At 34.0% G+C, this 26,997-nt stretch overlaps 1 protein-coding gene across 5 annotated transcripts in view; it reads left to right on the forward strand.

Annotated features, from left to right (window-relative positions):
- The window catches only part of LOC123562432 (atrial natriuretic peptide-converting enzyme-like), a 172,040-nt gene that overhangs the window by 81,381 nt on the left and 63,662 nt on the right, over window positions 1–26,997 (forward strand). For 3 of the 5 annotated variants that reach the window (XM_053537440.1, XM_053537444.1, XM_053537442.1), the window contains exon 1: window positions 13,497–14,976. The exons of the other annotated variants lie outside the window; for them this stretch is intronic. In XM_053537440.1, the coding sequence (XP_053393415.1) occupies window positions 14,932–14,976 (45 nt within the window). In that variant the 5' untranslated portion in view covers window positions 13,497–14,931. Of the gene's footprint in view, window positions 1–13,496; window positions 14,977–26,997 lie in introns of those variants that run through there. 5 annotated transcript variants of the gene reach the window in all.

Genomic DNA, 26,997 nt, shown 5'->3' on the forward strand with positions numbered 1-26,997 from the left:
TCCGATTTTTTAAAAAAAAAACAAGAAAAAACGTATCTCTGTTTTCTTTCAATAACGCATCTAACCACTTGGCTACAAACACTGTATATTTTACGAATGCAAGCGACCTAAAGGACTGCCTTGCTCTGAAATAATGTGGTAACAGTGGCTTGCAGAACAACTTCTGTATGACAACAAGTAAAAAATTGCTGCAAGATGCAGCAAATAGATGGTTGCACGGCCCAAAAATCAAAATGTTTGACCCATATTCAAACTTGACCTAGATTTTATCAAGACAATAATTCTGACCAAATTTCATGAAGATCAATTGAAAAATACAGTCTCTATCGCATACACAAGGTTTTTCTTTCATTTGACCTATGACCTACATTTTGGCCCCAGAGGACCCATATTCAAACTCGGCCTAGATTTCATCAAAGCAATCATTCTGACATAACTTTATGAAGATCAATTGAAAAATACAGCCTCTATCGCATACACAAGGCTTTTCTTTGATTTGACCTAGTGTCCTAGTTTTTTACCCCAGATGAACCATTTTCGAACTTGGCCTAGATTTCATCAAGATAATCATAAAATTTCATGAAGATCAGTTGAAAAATAAAGCCTCTATCACATACACAAGCTAAATGTTGACAGACGACAGACGCCGGACATCGAGTGATCACAAGAGCTAAAAAATCAAGGAGTACAAATATGCCCCCAAGAGAAAACAAAATAGTGGGGAATAAATTTATTTCAAGGTAAATACTATATTACAACAATATCAATATAAGTAAATAAAATGCATTTTCATATTTTACCTGTAGATCTTCTATAAAATCTGGAAAAAGTTAACTCCACAACGCGACAGTTTGCACAATCAGACCAGGATTCGAACCTGGAACCTCCCCAAAACACAAATTACCAGACGTAATTTCCTCAATTGTGGGTTGCTCTGCCAATTGAGCTATCTGGCCAGTGGGACTGCAATATCCTAGCAATATCACTTAAGATAAATGTTCGATTCACGGTTTTTAAAGCTGAAAGGGAGCATGAAAATGTGAAAAAAATGGTAATGGGGATATTAGTAATCATTCAAGTTTTCTACCAAGTCAACTCAGTATGTAAGCTGATTTACCACCTTTTTTCTATTGAGCCTGCTGAAATTCTCTCAAAAATATTGATTTAAAATCCTCTTTTAATATTTAAAACAAGCATTGTCACAAATAAATACAAATTAGGTTAGAAAAAAAGTTTGTTTCCGGTATCCCGACCTACCCTAAATTTTTGGCCGAACCCTAATTCTTTTTCATTGCCTCAGAAATATTTTTTTTTAATTTAATGTTTTAACAAAAAGTTGAAAAACTGCACTTTTCATGCTTCAAACATGGTCAGTGAGGTTAAAAATCAACTTACTCAAGGAATAGTCAGCAGGGGCTAAGGGTGTAACGATATATCGAAATTCATTTTATCATGATACATCAGTTTTGCGATACGCATATCGTATCCAAGACCTGTTATTTCGAAATTCATTTTATCATGATACCTCAGTTTGGCGAAACACGTATCGAATCATAGGTCTGTTTCACAATACAGAAACGATAAGTGAAAACTAGAAATATTGAATGATATCTTTCATACAATCAGTGTTAAAGATAGTACCTAAAGAAATGTATCATTTATTACAGTTTCTTAGAATTTCAAGTACTTTCTAAGAGTAGAGACATTAGTTATTTTTTATTTTGTCACATAAACGTTTACTTACGATACCCAATTCGTATCGCGATATGTACCGTATCGTTGCATCTGTATCACGATACATATTGTATCGTGAGACTAGCATATTGTTACACCCCTAGCAGGGGCACAATAGCCCATGGTTCCTAGATTTTGGGCTGGGACCCTAAATTGTTGGAAAAATGCCCATATACCTAATGTTAAACATTTATTTTTGACAGTCTGGGCCCCTTAGAAATAAAAATAGCTTGTTTATATCCCTGTTACTGATGCTCTATAGGAATAACCCCCTTATTCGTATTTTTTGTACACAAAAATAGTTTCCGAAAGGTCCCACTTAATAATAAAATCAAGAAGTACATGTATGTACCAGAAGACAGGAGTCAAAATTTTTACGAGATCTCAAATCGCCCATTATCTGGACTATCATTGGACCTTATAATAAGACGAAATGTCCCCTTGTGCAGGACATTGGATTATGTTTAAAAATAGTTCGCTTTAATCATTGGAAAAACTTTGAACAGCGCCAACTGCCGAGTGTAACATATGTACATGTTTAGTAAATTCGCGCCATAAGTCATATGGTCTATTCTAGGATTTCATCGTTTTAAAATATATACTGTACAGTACATATATGGACCATCCATGATATCAAAGATTTTTCTATCTATAGTTTTACAGAACATACAAAATCCTAGACCTGTTATCTCTTTAGACAAGCTTATACGTCGTATTATTTCGACTATCTATCTCTTTATACTGACTCACGCCTCTTGTTATCAGGAAGTATGTACAAGAGAAAATTCTCTCCAAGACACCGAGTCAAAAGTTCTGACGCGGTCTCAAATTGATAAATTAAAATGCCTTATGTTTCAGTAACTGCAGGACAATGGGATATGTTTATAAATAGCTTCATTTAATAATTAGACAAGAGGGTCATGATGACCCTGGATCGCTCACCTGAGTAATATGAGCTACATGTTTCAAATGTCAAACAGATGATTTTTAGAATTTTGTTTGAAGATTTTTCTATGCAAAATCAAGTGACCCCTGGGGCGGGGTCAGTTTTGACCCCGGGGGTCATGTTTGAATAAATTTTGTAGAAGTCTACCAGGCAATGCTACATGTTCAATATCTAAGCTCTAGGCCTTCTGGTTTATTTTTAGAAATTTTTTGAAGAGTTTCTATGTAAATCAATGACCTGGGGCGGTCATTTGACCTGGGGTCATTTGAAAATTTGTAAAGTCTACTAGAAATGCTATATAATTTGCTCTGCTTCTGATTTTTTAAAAAATGTTTGAAGATTTTCCTATAGAAATCTATGTAAAATCAAGTGACCCCTGGGGCGGGTCAATTTTGACCCCGAGGTTATGATTTTAACAAATTTAGTAGAGGTCTTCTAGTCAATTCTACATGTCAAATATCTAAGCTCTAGGACTTCTGGTTTTTGAGAAGAAGATTTTTTAAGATTTTCCTATGTAAAATCAAGTGACCCTTGGGGCGGGGTCAATTTTGACCCTGGGGTCATGATTTGAACAAACTTGGTATTTAATTCTTTTAACAATTATGAAAGGGGGGCCACCCAAGGATCTTTCCTGTGAAGTTTTGTGTAATTCTGCCCAGTGGTTTTCAAGAAGAAATTTTTTTTAGAAATTGTTGATGGACGACGCACGACTGACGACGCACGACAGACGACGCACGACGGACATCAAGCGGTCACAATAGCTCACCTTGTCACTTCGTGACAGGTGAGCTAAAAAAAACCTTACACAGCGCCACCTGCCAAAAGTAGCATATGTACATTTATGTGTAGTAAAATCGCGCCAAAAGTCACGTGGTCTATTGTTTACCCTATTCCGTCTTCAAAAACTTCACATTTATTCACATTAAAAAATGATACTTTGACTGCAGCTAACCTCTATAAACCTATTAAAATGCGTAACTAAGCAAAAAGTCTAAGCATGCTATTTATTTATGTTTCCTATTGATTGTGTAAGTAGGTCATCACTTAGGGTGACTCGCTATGAGTTTGGTTTATTTTAAAATTTAGATCAACGCATGTGAATTGGCACTCAAATTGCATTGTTGTCAAAAACAATATTGTTGGTAACAATTTACCTTGTTCTTGACAAAATCCACTTCAAAATATTTTAATAAAAAACTGCACTTTAATATACAGCAAGAATGACATAATTTCAATGCGCATGCGCGAATGGCCCTGCGCGAATAACTTGAAAGGCTGAAATTGATCAAATCCGATTCAATATAATGCAAATTCTGCAAATATTGCAAAATATATACCAGAAGGAACAAAATTAAATAATATCAATTCCATTATTGTTGTGATTACACGTTAGAATATTCATTTTTTGAGTGTCAAACGAAAATTTAACAGAAATATGACACGAAGGGAAAAAATTGTCAAATCCGAACCCATGGCACATTCTTAAACCACCTCTAAATGCCCGGCCCTGATGGGACGTGCAATAAATCGACGTCAGATAGGTCTAATGTTGATTTATAATGTGCATACGGATGAATAAGAGTGGTTTTATAATACAGTCACAGAATTTAAATAAATGAATTAAAATGGCGCCTTGAAAATAGCAGCAGAATTACATGTGGACATTTTTATCATACGCTTCAGATCGTTACCTTGCAAAAGAAAACTGCACAGCATGTTAAACACATTATGTAAAGTTTTACTAAGCCATTTGTACTGGATATTTTTAATTGCAGCTGACTGAAATAAAAAACACTTCAGGTGCTTTCATGCACTTGTCTTATTTGGACAACTTACAAAAATTGATACAACAAAGATTCAGAAACAACCATTTTCATATTGCGGAATAATCGATCACTGTACCGGCTGACGTCAGAATGCTTCCTCTAACAAAAACAAGTGGTTTTTTCTATTAGTATATTTATTCTAAAATGCAACAACCGTTAGTCAAATGGATCTGCAGTAACAATGAATATATACAATAATTGTTAAAGTGATAAAGATTGTAGTGTTATATGATATTTTTATTTCAATTTTAAACATTAAGGAAAATAATTTTCCTAATTCCGACTGTTTTAGACGCTCGTTTTTTTATATGAAATTTACACCAATTAAATTGGGCTTGCAAAAATAACTAAATGCTGCTTGAAAAGAAGTGAAACTGGATGACTTAAATTTCATATTTGATAAGATTCAATACAACAGCAATGAATAACGTGTTTTAATAACCTAGGTTAGGGCAAACCGACCGGCCCTTAAACCGACCGACCCTTTTTCTTTGCTCACAGAAATGAATATTAGGCATATGTTATTAACATTTATTTGATGTTAGATTTAAAGCTTTATTTAAGAATTGAATAATCTTTGTTTGTACTAGCGATTCTTGGACGAGTTGCAAGAAGTATCGATTACTGTCTTTTTTGCCGTTTGCGCGAAATTTCGTGCCAGCGAATTCAAATGAGATCATAGTATGAAAGCGAAAAGGCATTCAATTGTTATATTTACATTTTTACAGCTTTGAATTCGCTGGCAAGAAATTTTGCGCAAGCTTGTTACAAAAATACGTAATTTGCTTTCCATATGTACCAGAACATCAAAATAAATTCAAGGATATTGATAGTTTAGACATTAAAATACCCAACCACATTCAATTGTGCATAACCTATTTAGTTCCGTCTGTTCTTTCTGGTCCTGAAGGGTCAATGAAATTGAACAATTTACTATTACTTTTAAATCATAACATGCACCTTTTAACACAAATTCAAGACAGAATAAATTGTAAGCAGCTTTTAATTCACATAATTACACCAAGAAATGTCGGTCAGCTACATTATGAAATCTGTAGATGTTCCAACTTTATACAGTTAAGAGTGATCTACTGATAAATGTATCAATATTAAAAATGAAATCAACTGTGTCAATTTTAATTTTCTACCGGACATCAAATATTAAATGAATATTCCAATTTGGCATAAAATATTAATGTTATTAAGTTTTTATGTAGGCCATATAAATGTTTCAGCAAATGACTTTGAGACTTTAAATCGCAGTAAATGAGATTTCTGTTCGAAGATATTTTAAGGAAATGCCTCACAAATTATTTATAATGTTTTGGCAGTGTCTCTTCAAATAGGAGGAGCCACTAGAATTGTTCGTTGTTCGGTAAACAGCAGCTTTATTTGCATTTTGGCAATGGACATACAGCATGTTGATTTATATAAGGATGTTGCTTTGTTCAGAAAAGTGATTTTACAGCGTTTATATTAAAGCATGTAATTGTTGCTGGAGTTTCTTAAAGATTAAATTTATAAGAAGTTGGTTTTACACATGATTGTATAATATTTTCTTTAAAAGGAAGGGATCATATCGCGTTAGAATAGCTTGATTGTCGAAACAAGAAAATAAATGATTTAAAAAACAAGAAAAGTTAAACAACTTAACACTGAAATTGTTTAGTACAAATTGTTATAGTAATGTCATATCGCAATGCTCCGTGACAAAACATAACACCAATGTTTAGCTCACCGTTGCCTTAGATGATAATGTAATATATATATAAACATTGCAATCTAGCATTATAGATTCTAGTGTCCTTTAGCGATCCTAATTACATGTGTACCTTGTAAAAGCAGATTGATTCGAGCCAATTTGTTTTTTCTTGGCTGATTGCCGATGTTAATGGAATTTAATTAAAAAGATCTTTTAATCATAAATTGACTCAGTACATCTTCCCTGTAATTTGAAAAACAAATGAAGGTTTCCGAACTTCCATATAAATTGCCAGTGTCATTAACACTGTCTGTCACAATGATGTAACAAATTCTGAAGGTCGTAAAATTGTGAAATCATATTAATGATTAGGCACCGCTTCTCCACCGATGAGATAAAAGTTCTGAAGGTTGATATCCAGATTGGAGAAAACGACGGAAATACCTCTGATGTTAAAAAATCGCTAGGTATTGTTTGAACACTAAATGAAATTCGTTGTGGAATTTATAAAAGATTTAAATGATGTAGTATGCAAATTATGATATTTTTTAAAAAATGAGTGAATTTGCATAAAATAGCTTCTTTGGATAAATAACTCGGCTATCAATGTAATTGTAGTGATATTACTTGGAAAGCATCGTTTCACTGTGCGGTTTTAATAAAAACTGCACTTATTGAAATTTCGATACGTGTTTGAATATAGACATGATGCAGCATAATTATTTGAGAAACATATTTATTCCTCATTGCATACTGGTGTTAATAAAGATATGAATGATATATGGCTGTGCAATATCTGACAGGATGACTTTGTACAAATGATTCAAAGCAGTTATTCCAAACATGGAAAATGGAGATATCGTGCCGATAATCGGCAGGACTCATGCAGTAAGTTTACATTTTAGTGCCTTTTAGTTGTCTTATTCTTTAAAGTAATTGTAAGAGAAATAATGGAGTCGATTTAGTTGAGTTCTCTAACAGCGTAATATTTTTATAAGATGCGTGTATCACGTTCGCACTGAAAGTGCTAAAGAAAGCAATGTTAAGTATTGTAATGTCATTCTTGATTATAGCTTTTGAAAGATTCAATTAATAATTATTAACGTGTTTCACATATTCATATCATTAATACATTTGTACATAATATGTTGAAAATACGTTAAAATGACTTTTGTCCCATTATCTTGCAAGTATATCTGAGGTTGAAAAGCATTTCACACCAGGAAACATAAAAAAGATTGGATTCTAAGTTCTTGTATGTTTTATCATGATCATTCTCTACCATTTCTTCACATTCAAACTTTTATTATGTAGTAAAAATTAAAGTATTAAAGTCTGTGGTGTTGTTTTGGAAAACACGTCATATTATACAAATTCAATTTTACATATGGTTATGGAAAAGTAAACAATTGAATAGCAGCCTCATTCTAGAGAATTTCCTTTTTGCAACACTGACATGATATTAATATAAAATGTATTGGAGGAAAATTGAATTGAGCGTGTATAAACTGCAAAAAAATATTAGCACGTGAAATACATATATTTATAACAGTCTAACACTTATGCTAAAAATTGAATTATGTGTTTAAAGAAAGAAATTATCAGAAGCTGTCAGTAAAGGCACCAGATAAAGTGGCCATATCTATATATTCCCTTTGAAAACCGCCTAGTATCACGATTACCTGTTAAATTCATTTTCAAAAATAAAAACGAGAAAACTGTGAACAAAGTAATAGATAAAGGTAATAAACCTTATTTTGTTTATATCACCGTCAATACTTAGTTTATTCTGCACATGTTAAACAAATGCATTACGTTTTTCACTTTTCTCTACAATTTTATGCTAAACAAGTAGCTGAACAAAATCAATCGACGAGTAACTATAATGAATAATCTAATTAATTCTAAACACATCTGTTGGTACCTACTGGTTTCGTTTAATCCAAAACCATTAGTGAAAGACATGAACCTAAGCAGTTTGAATGCCTTTTTGATACTGAACGTTTTGAAAACCTTCTAGTCTTACCTGTACTTTTGGAAAATAGATGGTGTTAAGAAAAAAGCAAATACCTGTGTTACTTACGGTATAATGTTAATAATGTTTGTACGTTTGTCCTTTTCGTATACCTTTCCCATTTCCTTAATCGACAATCATTGCTTTATTCTCTGTCTCAATTATCTTTTTAACTGTCAAAGCCCTTACGCCATTTACTGATCTCGCTTTTCCCCATGGTACTACATTCGGCACAATGTTACTAAGCTAGTTATAGTTTACACCAAATACACCAGTCGAATTTTTGTCGTTCATCCTTTCTATTTTGTCAAAAGTTATGACTAAACAATTGGTTGCCATTACAATAAAGTATTTTTGTAATTTTATAAGTTGTTTGCCGTATGATAATGAGAAATGACTAATAAAAGTAAGAAACTTATCTGGAGAGTCGAGTATCCGGTGGGGTTCAAATCTGTGACCCACCGATTGAAAAGAAGTGTAAACATCCATAAGCTATAAATGACTCATTCATCTTTAAAGATCGTTAACCTTAATATACAACACGGAAATAAGTACTGAGGATATTCATTTTTTTCAACTTGTTTGACCCGCTAAAAGAGTTTGATGTTAGCAGAATACAGCTTTAACTGTTCTTTTGAAATGGTTATGAACCGTCTGGAAGAGCCACAGCCGGAAGCTGCGATAATACTAAATAATGTGTTTGAAGAGAATTGTGTCCTTAACAGCCAATTATTTCGACAAAATAATATTTATTTTTCCGAGTTGTCTATTAAATGAAAGGTAAATAACAAGTAAATGAAGTACTGGGCGTTGACTATAGTTATATAAAGTGCATTATAATCTAATGATCTGATATCTGTCATTGAAGTATATACAATATTGCGCTATATATACACAGTTATAACACACAATGTTTAGATTAAAATTTGCAGACATAAAAGTCTATAGATGTTAGGATCTGTGTGTTGCGCATTACATGTTGTCTTACGGGGAGCATTTGATGGATGATAGAATTATGGACTGGACAGACCATAAACGACTGAATATTTACATCTAAGAATGACTTAGACCACTGAGCTAGGGATTTGGGTTCTGCGCACGACACATCGTCTCACCATGGGGAACATTTACATCAAGTAATACCAAAATGCCGGAAATGAGAAAAAAACAAGTGACATTTTACCTCACCTTTAGGCTAGTGCTCTTGGTATCACACATGTCACATTGCCCTATTATCGGGAACATTCGTGTCAAGTTATTTTAAAATCATTTGATTGATAAAAAAGTTATAGACCTGATAGGGAAAAAGACTGCCTAGTTAACTGAGTAATGTAGAAGACACATAATCCCATCATGCATGTTTGTCAAGTAATATTAAAGTCCCTCGATGGATGACAGAGATACGGAGCGGACAGGAAATGAAACAGTGGCATTTTGACAGTCAATTTACATAGCGCAAAGGCAGCCCCTCAAGGCGCATAATTCATCCTCCACTAGTACAAACACAAGAGCGGTCTTACTAGAGGGACAGAGCGAGAGAAAGAGCCTTCATCCCCTCCCCTGAATGCAGAGAGAGAAATCATTTAGAGACAGGCCTGCTCGGCTAATTTAGCCTAGCCCTGTTGCGAATAGACAGACTGGTTCTTTAACGTGCCGGTACACGCGTAGACATCCTTCCTTGGATGAACCAGTACTGACATTTTAGTTATGTGGGAGACATTTAAGAACATTTCAGACATTTCCAGAGCCTGGATCGGGATTCGAAGCCCAGACCTTTGGAATGACAGTCAAGTGTGTCAACTAGACCACAGGGCCACCTAAGCTAGGGGTCTGGGTGTCGCACATGACATGTCGTCTCATTATGTGAAAATTTGTGCCAAGCTATATTGTATTCCCTCAACTGATGGTAAAGTTTTTGACCGGACACAATCAGAACCTGTTAATGCCATGTTAACCTTTGTCCACAAAGTGTGACATCGACCTTGAAGCCAGTGGTCTGAAAGTTGTGCATGACACATCTTCTTGTTATAGGGGGCAGTTTTAATGTTTAATATTAAAATCTTTTGATAGGTTGTTAACACCTGCCTCAGGAACATGACAAGAAGGTTTTGAGGTCCATCAGGACCCGTTCCAATGTGCCTGCTTTGTTAGCAGCCAATGTTGCTGCTATTTACTTAGCGTTGAAGGATATAATCCAGGAGGTAGTAGTGCACATGGCAAAATAGATTGCCCTTTTGAAAGGGATAACACGTTAAATATACAAACATATATTTAGCATATCTCTTTGATTTAACTGAATAAAGAAATAAAGGGCAAGGATGAGAGGACCAGTTACCTCTTGCAGCTTACATGTATTTTTAAGCTCTAGATATCCTTGTTTATACCCTCACCACATGCAATGTTACCAGTTTTATTTACTCAGTTATTCCCCTCTTGATATTGTGTACCTTTCTATTCGTAATTAAAACATTTACTCAGTTATTCCCCTCTTGATATTGTGTACCTTTCTATTCGTAATTAAAACTGCTAACATTCCATTTACTCAGAATTTTTATGTCAATTGGAAATAACAACAACAGTCAGCATATTATTAGCGCAATAGTTAATACTAGTCAGAAAGTCAGAAGGCAGACAAATGTTGGTTTTTTTTTTGTTTTTTTTTTTTTTAAATGGTTGCCTTGATGAAAGGTGACCTGTTGATTACAATTCTAATAATTCCACCACATGTTTTGCTATGATTTATCTAACAGATATTACGTGAATATTCAAGACTGGATGGTGTGTAACTTTCTTTCATTATGTGCAGAAATTATGTAAGGGAACATTGTACAAATGAATGTTGCCATAATTAATAATGAAATTATTATAACAAATTACTAACAAACAAAGTACGTAATTTGAAATAAAATATATTATATAGTATATATGTAGTGATGGAGAAATAAAGATCAATATGATATAACACTGAGTACAATATTTATTAGAAAAATATGTTGGTAATGATGTTATGTTCATTATCAGAATAATGAAGATCATTTGTTGCTAATTACTTGTTTATACAGATTGAATAATAGCCCATTTCTTGTATCATCGTATCTAATGAAACAAATAATTTTCCTGAGCATTATCACTATAAAACACATATCTGTTATACTTGCTTTCATTATTGATTTTATAAGAATTTTTCGACGTATAACCGGAGATTTTTTCTTCATTTTCCCGATTTGTTTTAAATGGTCTCTGTTTTCTTTGGTTGGATTTAACGTCACACGGACACAATCTAGGTCATATTGCGACATTCAAGCTTTGATAGTATCATCTTGTATCATCGTATCTAATGAAACAAATAATTTTCCTGAGCATTATCACTATAAAACACATATCTGTTATACTTGCTTTCATCATTGATTTGATAGTGGAGGATGACCCCTCGTGCCCCTCCGTGCATTATTTCATTACGGGCGGGCACCTATGTAGAACCACCGGTTTTCCGTAAGCCAGCTGGATGGCTTCAACGCCCCGAATGAGGCTCGAACCCGCATCGGTGAGGGGAAAGTGATTCGAATTCAACGACCTTAACCCCTCAGCCACGGAAGCACCTTATAACGCAAATCATCACTGGGATGCAAACACTGTAGTTTGCACGTACGAGAATTACTGAATTATAAATGGGTCTAGAGGTCTGCTCTTCCTGAAATAATGTCCGTCCAGTAACGGTAACTATGGAAACAGGGGCTTTCAGAACTATATCTGTATGAAAATCAAACAATGTCAGATAGGTTTTATGTTGATGTACTGACATGTGCATACAGATGAATTAGAACTTGGTTTGTGTATACAAATATAAACCTTTCAAATTAAACACAGGAGTTTAAAACATGGCGCCTGTACAGTAGCAGCAAGTACATCGCGCAAATTTTATCAAACGCTTCAGATTGTAATTGTACCACAAAAAAAAAAATTAAACTAACTGCACAGCATGTTAAAAACATTCTGTTCAGTTTTGAACAAAAACATTTTATTAAGGCATGAAATATGTACTGGATATTATGAATTGCAGCTGATTGAAATAAAAGAAAGACTTCCCCTGTTCTGATGCACTTGTCTTATTTGCATCATAAACTTACCAAGATTTATACAACAGAGACGAGCAATTTTACAATCAGAAACAACCATTTCCATTTTGCGAAATAAACGATCAATGTCCCGGCTGACGTCAGAATGTACCCTCTTAAAAAAAAGAAGAACTTTTTCTTCTATTATGTTTATTCTAAAACACTGCCGTACACGCAACAACCGTTAGTCAAAATATTAATTTGTAAGCAATAAATATATACGAAAATGAGATGGATAAAAGTGATAAAGATTTTAGTGTTTATGATATTTTTATTTTGTTTTTAAAACATTACGTACAAAGAGCAAAATCTGTTATTTTATATCTCAACTTTACTTTTATTGTACAATGCACATGTGAGTCATTTAAAATACATGTTTCAAAGGGTTAGAATTTTGCCAATTCCTACTGTTCTGAACGCTCGTATTTTTATATCAAATATACACAAAATAAATTGATCTGTCACAGCCTGCAAGCTCCTTGAATATAAGTCAAACTGGGTGGCTAAAGTGTCCTATTTAATAAAAATTCACAGCAACATCAGTGAATAACGTGTATTTGGTACCTAGGTCAGGAAAACCTGTGTTTAGGGTAACCGACCATCCCTAAATGTGAGTCCCAACCTTTATGTGTACTTTTTGTAATCAAAACCAATTGTTTGGGTCACAGAAGTGAATATAACAGAAATGATGTTAACATTAATTTAAAGTTTAAAACGTTATTAAAGAATTGAGTGCCATCCGTTTATAGGGGTATAAATCACATTAGGACTTCTTGCAAGTCAATGACTCTAATGTTGTTTTTACAAAAATAAACGCTTTCTTTCTTTCCATACAATATATATCATGAAAATAACTATTCAATTTTGATACAACATTCCCAATAAAATAAGAATTAAATGTAAAACTGAAAAATAATGCCTATACACTTATTTTGTTTGGTTAAGTAACCCCAAACGCAAGTTTCATGCTTAAAGTTTCTTGCCCTGAAGAGACAATGAAAACAGCTATTAACTTTTAAATCATCGCACAAATGCGAGAATAAGATGTAAACAGCTTATAATTCACGTAATCACACCAAGAAATGTCGGTCAGCTATTTTCTGAAACCTGTAGAAGATGCTCCAACTTTATACAGCTAAGTGTGATCTACCGATAAATGTATCAGTATTGAAAATGAAATCAACCAATGGCATGTTAATTTAATGTTCTTCCGGATATCAAACACTCAATGAATATTTCAGTTTAGCATAAAAACATTTCTGAGTTTCGATGTTGGCAATAAAAATGTTTCAGTAAATGACTTTGACACTTTACATTCCATTAAATGGGATTTCGTTTCGAAGATATTTTAAGGAAATTTCTTACAAATTACTTGTAAAGTTTTGGCAGTGTATCATCAAACAGGAGGATACACTAGAACTGTTCGTTGTTCAGTAAATAGCATAGCAGCTTCGTTTGCATTTTGGCAGTGGACATACAGCATGTTGATTTATACAAGGTTGCTGCTTTGTTCAGAAAAGTGAGTTTACAGTGTGCATATTAAGGCATGGAATTATTCTAGGAGTTTCGTATAGATTATATTTATGCGAAGTTAACTGCTAGTTTCCAAACAAACTTAAAACTTACGTTTTCTTTTGTTATTTTCTTTTAAAGGACGGAAGCATATCGCGTTAATGTAGCATAATTGCCGAGACAAGGACATTTATGATTTAATGAACAAGAAAAATTATTCAGCATTACACTGAAATTGTTCCCTACAAATTTTAATAGCGAAATCATATCGCACTATTTCATGACAAAAGAGAACACTAATGTTGTCTAAGATACTAATAAAATATGTATATACAGTGCAATCCAGCTATATAGATTCTAGTGTCTTTTAGCGATCCTAAATGCATGTGTATATTGTAAAAGGAGATTTATTGGAGCAAATTTGTTTTTTTCTCGGTTGATTGCCGGTGTAAATGGAACCTAATTGAACAGACCTTTTAATCATATATTGACTTGGTATATCTTCTCTGTAATTTGTGAACAAGTGAAGGTTTCTGAACCCTCTGATGGATTGCCAGTGTCATTAACACTGTTTATCACAATGATGTAACAAATTTTGAAGGTCGTAAAAATGTGAAATCATATCAATGATTGGACACCGCTTCTCTACCGATGAGATAAAAGTTCTGAAGGTTGATTACCAGATTGGAGAAAGCCACGGAAATATCTCTGATGTTATATGTTATTTAAACAATGATACGTGTTAGGTATTGCTTGAAAACAAAATGAAATTCGTTGTGGAATTTGTAAAAGATTTAAGTGATACTATACAAATTATGATCTTTTTTTTTTAAAAAAAGATGAGTTAATATGCATACAAAATAACTTTATGGGATACATATCTCGGCTATTAACGTAATAATAATGATATGGTTTGGAAAACATCATTTTATTATGTGGTTTTAATAAAACACTGCATTTATTTATTCCTAATTTCATACGGGTGTTAACAAAGATACGAATAATAAATACGAATAATAAATGACGGTCAAATATCTGACAGTATGACTTTGTAATAATGATTCAAAGCAGTTATTCCAAACATGGAAAATGGAGATATTGTGCCGATAATTGGCAGGACTCATGCGGTAAGTTTAACTTTAGTTCTTTTTCATTGTTGCATTCTTTATAGATTTTATATCAATGAAAGGTTTTATGTGCGTTATAGAATTTAGTGTCGCGGTACATACATGTTAGATTGTAAGAGAGATAATGGAATTGATCTAGTTGGGTTCTCTAACGGCATATGTCACGTTCGCACTGGAGGTTCTTAGGAAAGAAGTGTTAAGTGTCATTGTAAGGTCACTCTTGATTATAGCTTTCGATAGATTCAATTAAAAATTATATTACGTACGTTTTTATGTAATCATATCATTAACATATTTGAGCATGATATGTTTAGACAACGTTATTGAAAAAAAACATTTTAAAGAAGACTTTTGACCTAATACTATATCTGCAAATGAAAAAGTAATCGTTAGGCGAAAACATCAAAACTGACTAAATTTAAAGTACCTGTTTGTTTATTACCTTTATCATTTGTACACATTTTAGAATATCATTAAATACTGTATAGTTTAGTATCTCCGTATAGAATTACAGGGATATAAATTGGCAGGGGCCCAGTAGCCAATGACCCCTAGATTTTGGGCTGGGCCTCTAAATTGTTAGAGAAAATGCCCATATACCTAATGTTAAACTGTCAGTAAAAGCACCAGATAAAGTGGCCAAATTTATATATTAGGCCTACCATTGAACACCACCTAGTAACACGATCACCTGTTCAAATCATTTTTAAAATAACGAGCAAACTGTGAACAGATTAATAGAAAAAGGTAAATTAATATTATTTTGTTTATATCACCGTTAACAATTAGTTTGTTCTGCACATGTTACGCAAATGCATTACGTTTTTCTTTATTCTCAACAGTTCTGCTAAACCCGCAGCTGAACAAAATCAATCAACAGGTAACTGTAATAAATAATCCAACTTAATTTTAAACACATCTGTTGGTACCTACTGGTTTTGTTTAATCGAACACATTAGCGTAAGACCTGAAGATTAGCAGTTTGAATCACTTGCCTTTTGATACTTAAAGTTTTGTAGGTTTGAGAAATATTCTAGTCGTACCTGTACTTTTGGGAAATAGATGGTGCTACGGTGAAAGTTAATGCTGGTGTTATTTATGGTTTATTATATAATGCAAATGTCTATTTGTTTTGTTTTCTTAAATTTATTTTCTATTTCGTCTACCTTTCCCATTTCCTCTCTTATAACCTCCGCATATTTTAGTCGACAACCATTGCTGTATACCTTGTCTGTCTAACTGTCCAAGCCCTTGCACCACTTAGTAATCATCTCGCTTTCCCCCACGGTACTGCCTTCGACACAGTCTACTTCACATCGACTGTATCAAACCTTAATGTCGTTACTTAGCTTGGCACAATTTACAACAAATACACCAGTCGATTTTTGTCGTTCAGCCTTTCTAGTTCATCAAAAGTTACTACAGAACAACTCGTTACCTGTACAATAAAGTATTTTGTAATTTGAAAAGATATTTGTTTGCAGTATGGTAATGAGAAATGATTTATGAAAACTTAAGTGAAGAGTGAAGCATCTGGTACATTCAAACCTACGACTACTTAAGAAGACAGTGCAAACATCCATAAGCTATACATGACACACACGTCTTTAAAGTTCGTCAACCTTAAATTGCATCATAAAAATATTACAGAGAACATTCAATTTTCTCAACTTGATTGAGCCGTTAAAAGAGCGTGATGCTGGCAAAATACAGCTTTAATTGTTCCTTTGAAATGTTAATGAATCGTTTAGGAGTGCCAGAGCCGGAAGCTGCAAGAATATTTAATAATATGTTTGAAGAGAACTGTGTCCTAAACAGCCAGTTACGACAAAATATTTTTTCCGATTTATCTGTTGGAAAAAGCTAAAATAACAAGTAAATGAAGGTGACTATAGTTATCTAAAGTGTGTTATAACTAATGCTATGATATCTGTAAATGATGTATATACAATATTGCGCTATATGTAAAAGTGGTATTTAAAAATCTACATATATTAGGATCTGGGTGTTGTGCATTACATGTTGTCTTATGGTGAGCACTTGTGCCAAGAAATATTAAATTCCCTTGATAGGTGACATAGGTGAGGTATGGACTGGACAAAAAAACAAACTAATATACTTTGACCTCGAAGAGTGACCTTTTAGGTACAGGCCTGTCCGGCTGGCTTAGCCTAGCCCTTGTGCAGATAGACAGTCTGGTTCTTTAACGTACTGGTGTATAGCACCAATGCTCGCGTAGCCGTCTTTCCTGGGAGGAACCAGTACTTGCCTTTTAATTAGATGGGAGAAACTCGAGAACATCTCAGGCATTTCCAGAGCCTGGACTGGGATTCGACTTAAGGACCTCTGTATTGACAGTCAAGCATGTTACCACTAGACCACTGGGCCTCCTAAGCTTAGGGTCTTGGTGTCGCACATATCTCGTTGTCTCATTATGGGGAACTTTTTGTGCCAAGTTTGTTAAAATCATTTAATGGACGACAAAGGTATGGACCGGACAGGAAAAAATTGACATATGATGTCTAAGTGTGACCTTGACCTTTGAGCGAGTAATCCAAGTGTTAAGCCTGACACGTCTGATTATTAGAAGCAGCTGTGCCAAGAAAATTTGTAATCCCTCAATTGATGGCCGAACTCTTGACAGGACACAAACAGAACCTGTTAATGCTATCCGTTGACCTCAGAGTGTAACACTGACCTTTAATCTAGTAGTCTGAATGTTGTGCATGACACATATTCTTATTATAAGGGATATGTCTAACATGTTCTGTTGAAATCCTTCGACGGATTATTTAGTTACCGACAGAAAATTGCCCTGTTGACCTTTGACCCTGGCCATTAAGTTGGGGTGTCCTGATTTTGTGCCTGACACGTCATCTCATTATGGAAAACATGTGTGCCAAGTAATATTAAAATACCTTGATGAATCACAGAGTTATAGACCGGACAGAAAATGTGGACGGACGGACGGAAAAGCTCAATCATAAAGTCCCCGAAACTTGTTTTCAACCAGAAGAGGACTATTAATGGGCACAATATAATTATTACAGAATAATATTATATCTCTAATCTTATCTTTGTGATTCATATAAACGTAGCTCGCCCGCTTAGCTCAGTAGGGAGAGCGTTGGCCTATAGATCGCGGGGTCGCGAGTTCGATCCTCGGGCGGGGCGTATGTTCTCCGTGACGATTTGATAAAAGACATTGTGTCTGAAATCATTCGTCCTCCACCTCTGATAATTCATGTGGGGAAGTTGGCAGTTACTTGCGGAGAACAGGTTTGTACCGGTACATAATCCAGGAACACTGGTTAGGTTAACTGCCCGCCGTACATGACTGAAATACTGTTGAAAAACGGCGTTAAACCCAAAACAAACAAACAAACAAACAAAATCATATAAACGTTACAGACATAAGAGAAACCTGTAACTGCTAACCATGAAAAAAATACGATTTTTGCTAAAATTGTCTGCTGAAAAACATCAGTATTAAAAAAATAAATAATGCGCATACCTCGGCCTAGTGGTTGAATCATCCGCCTCAGGAACGGGATAAAAAGGTTTTGAGTCCAACCAGGATCCGTTCCAGTGTGCCTGATTTGCGAGCAGCCAAATTTGCTAATATTTACTTGGAGTTGAAGGATATAATCTGGTAGGTTGGTGTATACAATGCATATTTGATGGCCCTTTCAAAATGGGTGACACCTTAAATTTACAAACACTTATACATTTAGCATATAAACAATCAGACTTGCTTTACGAAAGTACATCAAATACAAACGAAATAATATATTGATTATTGATAGTGTTCCAGCTTATAATAACGTCTGTGCAATAGATTATCAGACAATAGCACCTGCGTTTCATCCTTGTATATGTCAGTAATGGATAAAAATCTAGCTACAAACGCGGTTTACGCAAGAATATGTCACATAAAAGAATTCATAATGTACCAGAAAATTCAATGAAAGAAATAAGGTGTCTGTTTTTCTTCAGAACTAATTAATAAACAATGCAGGAAAAGTTCAGTTGAATAGAATATATTATCTTATTATACCGGAATTGCAATATTACACGTATGAAATTTGTGTTAATGTGAAATGCTTCCATGGGTAGTAAATATGAGGACAAATACAAAAAACGTGTTCTACAAATACATGAACAGCAAGAAAGAGTGTATAAAATTATTTAGTAGTAGAAACTGACTACTGATTTTAATCCAGCAAATTGTTACTTACACTTACTAACTTATAAAGTTGTCCTCAAAAGATGGACAAAAAGGAAGAAAAGTAATACACTCAAGAGTTTATGAATACGACAGCAGCGTATATAAGAATGCATCGATACCGGAAGTCTTGACTTTGAGTAACAGTATTAGGTTATTAGAATTGTATCTAAAAATATGTAGACATTCTGAGCGGAAATATTGCTCGACTTTAAGAGGGCAATATTATTCCGCGAAAGAACGATCCCATATTTCTCGATAGAAAACTAGTACTAGTATTCTGTTTATTATTTATACAGTTACATTATAATTATGTTATAAAGGATATACATTGGCTTTTTACGCTGCGTAAAAGTGAAAATATTATCGTAAAGCACTTTTAAAACACAACGAAACACATAAAAGTGACATCGCAAATGACGAAACGTACCCAATATGAATGACAGTTGCATCTATGCTTATATTGCATGATTCAGGTTATAACAAGTGTGAATATACATGGTAAAAATATCAAGTCATTATAAAATTACTGTTGATGGCAGTTATTTAAATGTTAAAGTTATGAATATGATTAAACCTACATGTCAATTTATACTATTGATACCAATAGGTAACAGCACATGCATGATGATGATTTTGATAACAATTATGTAAATATAATGAAATTAATGAGATTGAAATGATGAAAACATTTTAAATTTTTACATCTACCTAAGTCATACTTTTCTGGATAAATTTTAATTGTAGTAAAGGCAAATTTGATATGAGTACAGCTTAGTATTATACCAGTATGAATGACAACTGCATTTATGGCAGTATAAACCTCAGTGCTGACTTGTTTTGGTAAAAATGAGTATTATTAGTATTAAATGACCATGAATTTCAGTTGTAATTATGCTAATATTGCATGATTTAGGTTGCAACAAGTGTGAATATACATGTAAAAATATCAAGTCAGTTTTAATATGACTGATGATGTCAGTTATTTGAATGTTCAAGTTATAAATATGATAAAGTGATGCATATGTTATTACTTTTATGACAGACTTGCATTTGTGTTTCACATGTTTTCTTGGCAATATAATATTGATATTTACTTGATGCACCTGTTAATAAGTATTGAATGTAATAGGACCATACTGCTCACAGACATGATGATTATATCAAGTTATCTATATTAACTTACAACAAAACTTTGTTGAACTTGATGGTAGATATACTTGAATGTATTTAAATGTTCAAATTATGAATATTTAATGTAATGTCTGTGTGGAAAAACTAAGTTATTGACAGCTATAATTACAGCATGTCGGTTTGTGTGTGCCACAGATGCTTTCTTCGTGATCTTAAACACTGAATAGTCATGCTGGCAAATGCCAACTTCATTCTATGCCCTTGAACAAAAAACATGATGATGATATAAGATGATGATGATACATGCCTAAATGCCATTTGTGTATATATCTATATATATTTCTGAGAACAGTCATGATATTTTCATTTAGTTTTGAACAGATTCCTTCCAACTTACTAAACTCATGTTTTCATTTACATTATATATACTAAATTATCATTGTTATAAAATGATTGTATATCTGAAAAAATCGTCTGAGCACAAACATTTAAAATGTAATCAACTTATATTTCTGTATATACCATTTTTTACTTGTCAAATCATTGTATGTAGTATATAATTTTGTGTCTTTTTATTAACTCTAAGCTTATTTAAAAACTGCAGCCTTCAAAGTAAGAAAGTAGACCAAGGTATGAGTTAAAATACTCAATTATCCCAACCCCTGATAAAAGCCCCTCACATCATTATGAAAACCTCTTTACACAGTCCCCACTTCCATAAAATAATGGTTGTCTTAAAGTTCAAAATACACTCTAAGACACAAAACCACAATCTAAAGTTTTTAATATTTGTACTATATAAAATTTGCATCACAAACATGAAGCATGGATATCTATGGTACAATATCTATATGCATTTTCAAATAAAGAGTTGTTAAAATTCTGTAATATTCTGCTTCTCAAAATATAATCACTGTTTAATCACATGACTTTTAGTTCCCATTTAGAAACATCTCTTCTTATATTCCTTTTATTTTTATATGCTCACTCTTTCCATGGAATACATTTCAATAACTGACCGTTACAAAACACGTTCTCTTCACAATCAAAATAAAATCACTGATAACCACATGACTTTTAGTTCCCATTTTAACATCTCTCCAATTATTTCCTTCATTTTATATGTTTACACATTCCGTGGATATATTTCAATAACTGACCGTCTCAAAACACGTTCTCTTCACAATCAAAATATAATCACTGATAATCAATGACCTTTAGTTCCCATTTAGAAACATTTTTCCTCTTATTCCTTTTATTTTATATGCTTATTCAGTCCATGGAATACATTTCAATAACTGACTGTTACAAAACACACATCAATATTTGTTTTTGCTATCCATGTCTATTTAAACATAATATAGTACACATCGTACGCTTCAAACGTTTCCATTCATAAATGTCACGCCTGTGTAATTGAATAAGTGAGTAAAACGCGCGATGTACTAAATAATAACACAATCATTCAACACGCCTGTGTAATTAAATAAGTGAGTAAAACGCGCGATGTACTAAATAATAACACAATCACTCACCAATGAATCGCTTGATCTGTCATGGTTGTATAGATACCATATTAATCCATTGATTTAATTTCATTGATTCGATTGATAGTAATTTTTCAAAACTGATTTAGTACAAAATACTATACTTCTCAATATAGACTTATTTATCTTTCATTAAATTCGTAGTCCTATTGCAATACAAATATCGAATACATAATTAAGGAGATTGTCATCTAGCTATATTGCATAGACTCCGTTGTCCAGCTGCTACATGTCAACATAGTAAACAGTTCTTTTATTGCAAACACTTTCAATCAAATACAAATCTGTTTAATATTCACACTATTTTTACTGCGAATGTCAAAGAAAACGTATATGAAAATGCCATCCCAACGCGGGGAGGTCGCAATTCGAAACAATATGTCGGACTCTACCAGCCTTATAACTCTTATCCTTCCTGCATCTTCTACTGTTACTCCCCCTCTGTCTTCTTATGGTCACATATGCAACTGGAACAACTCACCCAAACACGAATTTTTTCCTGGCATCACCTGATGGGTACAGACTTACAATCATACAGGGTGAGGGTTGGTCTTTTTGCCTCATCTCAAATGTCATTTAAAGGTCTAGCATGTTTCACAACCTTTGAACTTATTATTTGGTTGTCAATGCTTCTTCTGAGAGCTGGTGACATTCATCAAAACCCAGGACCCAGTTCAACCACGACATCTTCCACTGACAACTCTCTTTCGGATTCTTACATTTTCGAGGATTTCCAAAACTCACTGTCATTTGTCCATTATAACGTTCAAAGCTTCTTTCATAAAAGGGATATTCTCCAGGCTGAACTACAACATTTCGACGTTCTTTCTTTTTCTGAAACTTGGCTAAGTGATCAAATTGATTCTTCTTCTCTCACATTTGAAAACTTTGCACCACCATTCCGGAAGGATCGTAATGGCGATAACCATGGAGGTGTAATCGTGTACGTCAGAAGTTCATTTCCCGCAATTAGGCGCACTGACTTAGAAGTAGACGGCATTGAGTGCATTTGGCTAGAGATTCACATTAAACACAGAAACATTCTATTTGGTACCTTCTACCGACCACCTAACTCGTCTCCTATAGTTCTTACTCAAATAGAAAATTCTATTGGGCTTGCTTATGATACTTCTGTATCTGACATTATCATCACAGGTGACTTCAATCTAGACATCCACAAACCCTCAACATCTTCCAAATACAAGACATAATGATACAATACAACATGAAGCAAGTAATCACAGAATCTACACACTACACAGAACACTCTAATTCTTTAATTGACCTTTTTATACTATCTCCTACCTGTCCGATCAAAATTTCTGGGGTTGGCGAACCCTTTCTTGACCAAAACATAAGATTCCACTGTCCTATCTTCTGCTGTCTGGATGTTACAAAGCCAAAACCAGCGACGTTTAAACGGAGAGTCTGGAAATATGATCAAGGGGACTACGAAGGTCTACGTCAAGAAGCTTTAATATTTGATTGGCAGTCGCTCTTTGATCATGATATCGACACATACACAAAAAATATTACAAACCAAATACTGTCTATGTCTAACAAATATATTCCAAACAAAATTGTAACAATACGACAATCAGAACCACCCTGGATACACAACGACATACGCAAATATATCAGAAAAAGAAAACGCGCATATGACAAAGCTAAAATATCACAAAACCCTCGACACTGGCAAGCATACAAACAGCTTAGAAACAAAACAATTGACATGCTCAGACAAGCCAAACACCACTTATCTCTAAAGATTTCAGATAAACTAAAACAGCCAGATCTTAAAACAACAGACTATTGGAGAATACTTAAACAATTCATTGCACCCACTAATAAATCAAGCATCGATACATTACATGATAATGGAAACATAGTCACAGACAACACAGACAAAGCCAACCTTCTGAACAATTTCTTTCAAACCCAAACACAACTCAACGATCAGAATAAAACACTTCCACCACTACATGTAAACCCAGATGAAAATGTCCTCACTAACATTCAAATCACAGAAGACGAAGTAGAGATTACACTTAAATCACTTAATACAGGCAAAGCATCAGGTCCAGACAACATAAACAGTAGAATACTCAAAGAACTCTCCCACGAAATAGCAAGTCCTTTATGCTCTCTTTTCAACAGATCTCTTCACACAGGAAAGGTACCAACTCTTTGGAAATTAGCAAATGTCTGCGCTATTCATAAGAAAAACGATCCTCATATAGTCTCTAATTACAGACCTATATCATTACTAAGCACTATCAGTAAAACTCTTGAAAAAATCATTCATAAACACACATACAACTTCTTCAGGTCGAACAATATTATCTCTTCACTTCAGTCAGGCTTTGTTCCCAACGACTCAACTTCCAATCAACTTGTTTCTATCTACAATTCTTTCTGTCAAGCCCTAGACGAGGGCAAAGAGGTCAGGGCTGTATTTTGTGACATTTCGAAAGCATTCGACCGAGTTTGGCACCGTGGTCTCCTTCATAAACTGGAATCAAAAGGAATTTCAGGTCAGCTTCTTCTTTGGTTCAAGGACTATCTATCTGGTAGAAGGCAGAGGGTCGTTCTTTGTGGTTCCTATTCTGAAACTGTACTTATATCTGCTGGTGTTCCACAAGGTTCCATCCTTGGTCCTCTTCTTTTTATTCTCTATATCAACGACATCGTTACGGACATCGGTTCTACTATTCGTCTCTTTGCTGATGACACAAGCCTCTACATAACTGTTGATGATCCTATACAATCAGCAATTACACTCAACGCCGATCTCAATACTATCACAAACTGGGCCGAAAAGTGGCTAGTTGACTTCAATCCAAACAAAACAACCTCTTTGCTCATTTCACGAAAACACAACAAACCATATCACCCTCCTCTATCAATGAATGGCACAGTTATAGCAGAAGTAAACACTCACAAGCATCTAGGGGTCACATTTTCTCACGATGGAACTTGGCATGAGCACATTGAGACAATCAAAACAAAAGCATGGCAACGTATCAATATTATGCGCACACTCAAATTTACTCTTGACAGAAAATCATTAGAAACTATCTATACATCTTTCATTCGCCCTCTCTTAGAGTACTCTGACGTCGTTTGGGACAATCTTTCTCTCCATGATCAATATGAGTTAGAAAAAATACAACATGAGGCGTGTAGAATTATCTGTGGGGCAACCAAACTAGTTTCTATCGATAATCTCTATAGGGAAACCTGCTTTGAAACTCTCAAACAAAGAAGAGAACAACACAAACTCACACTCTTTTATAAAATGACAAACAACCTATCTCCTCCATATCTTAATTCTCTCGTACCTGATAATGTGGGCGATACGACTACATACAACCTAAGGAACGCCAACAACACAAGGGATATCCACTGTCATACACAACTCTACGCAAATTCATTCCTGCCATCGGTTGTAAATGCCTGGAATCAGCTTCCTATTGAACACCGAAACTGTACTACACTCAACTCTTTCAAAAGCAAACTCAGTGCGAACAAACCCATGGTTCCCTCTCATTACTACATTGGCAATCGTAAGCACCAAATTCTACACACTCGTCTCAGAACTCATTGCAGCACCTTAAAGGAACATCTATTTTCAAAAAACATAATCACCAGTCCTCTATGTGAATGTGGCCAAACCGAAAGTACTCACCATTACTTCTTTGATTGTCATTTCTATCGCCAACAACGCACTGTTCTCTTAAATCACATTCTAAACCTTACCACACCTTCTCTGTCTACACTTTTATTTGGAGACCCAAACCTCTCGGATGATTCAAATAGTGAAATCTTCGCACATGTCCATAATTACATCAGAACAACCAAGCGTTTTGATACATAGCATTCCTCTTTATATATATTATATAATACAATAAATTATTAATTATTGGATATTATGTATCATCTTGCTCACTTTTTCCATGCTGATAATTTTAGAACCAACCGCACTTCCAGCTCGTGTACGTGACCATATCTCTATATTTCTTTACCTCTATCTCCGCCACGCTCTCATTTCTACCCTTTTTACTTCCTTCACATGTCTCTTAGTCATAAACCAATGTAAAATATACTTACTGTTTCTAAGCACGTTTAAATATATGCAGTTACTATATTACCATTTTAAAACAAACAATATGAGATAAATAGTTGACTAGCTTTGGTAATGTATTATTGATATGCATGTTTCATTTGCACGTTTTCCATAGTTTATAAATACTTTATTTTCTAAGTTACCAGCTATCCCTGCTATTTATAAGGAAAGAGTTTCTAAATAAGCTTAGCTTCCTACTCAATCCTTGATTTGTGTAAATATATGTTTGCTGTATACCTGCTTGAAAATAAATATTGTTTAAACCAACGTACCCAATATGAAATTTATTATATTCTAACTTCGATGCGTTTAACTTTTACCCTGCTAAATTTCTAAAATGGACTGGTCCATCATTCAATTTTAGCAGTATCACTTATTGTTCATAGGGATGTTCACTGAAAATTTACTGACTGAATAGCGAACAGTACAGACTGCACGGACGTGCAGGCTGATCTTGGTCTGCACTGGTCGCAAAGGCAGAATCACTTGCCGCCAGCAGGCTAAAGGTTAAAAACATATGACGTCGCATTTGCAAACAGCGGGTATTTACATTTTAACTATACATGATATCTACTTACACCAGCAAAACGTTGCATAATATCTATTTAAATTTTGTTACAATAATTAAACATGCTTTAGTATAATGGATACGAATTTCGTATTAGTATCATTTATTATTATTATACCACATTTATTTAGCTCTCTTTTCATACAAAATATGTGCGTTCAAAAGTGCTTTATAAAGACATTAAAGAATACATATATACATATAGAGAGATGTTAATACATTGGTAAAAGATGAAAAGGAATAGTAATTAAAACATGCGAACCGTACCTTATCTAAGTGGCTCATGAAACACCACTGCCTTCATTTCACGTTAAATCACATTACATACACTATTAAAGGAGAGCAATCCCTTTCTCAACACGAAACAAACCCGTCATGATTTTGTTATTTTATATAACATGTGTGAAAGAGGTGTGTTTTC

Source organism: Mercenaria mercenaria, chromosome 2, assembly GCF_021730395.1.
Source record: "Mercenaria mercenaria strain notata chromosome 2, MADL_Memer_1, whole genome shotgun sequence".
NCBI lineage: Eukaryota > Metazoa > Mollusca > Bivalvia > Venerida > Veneridae > Mercenaria > Mercenaria mercenaria.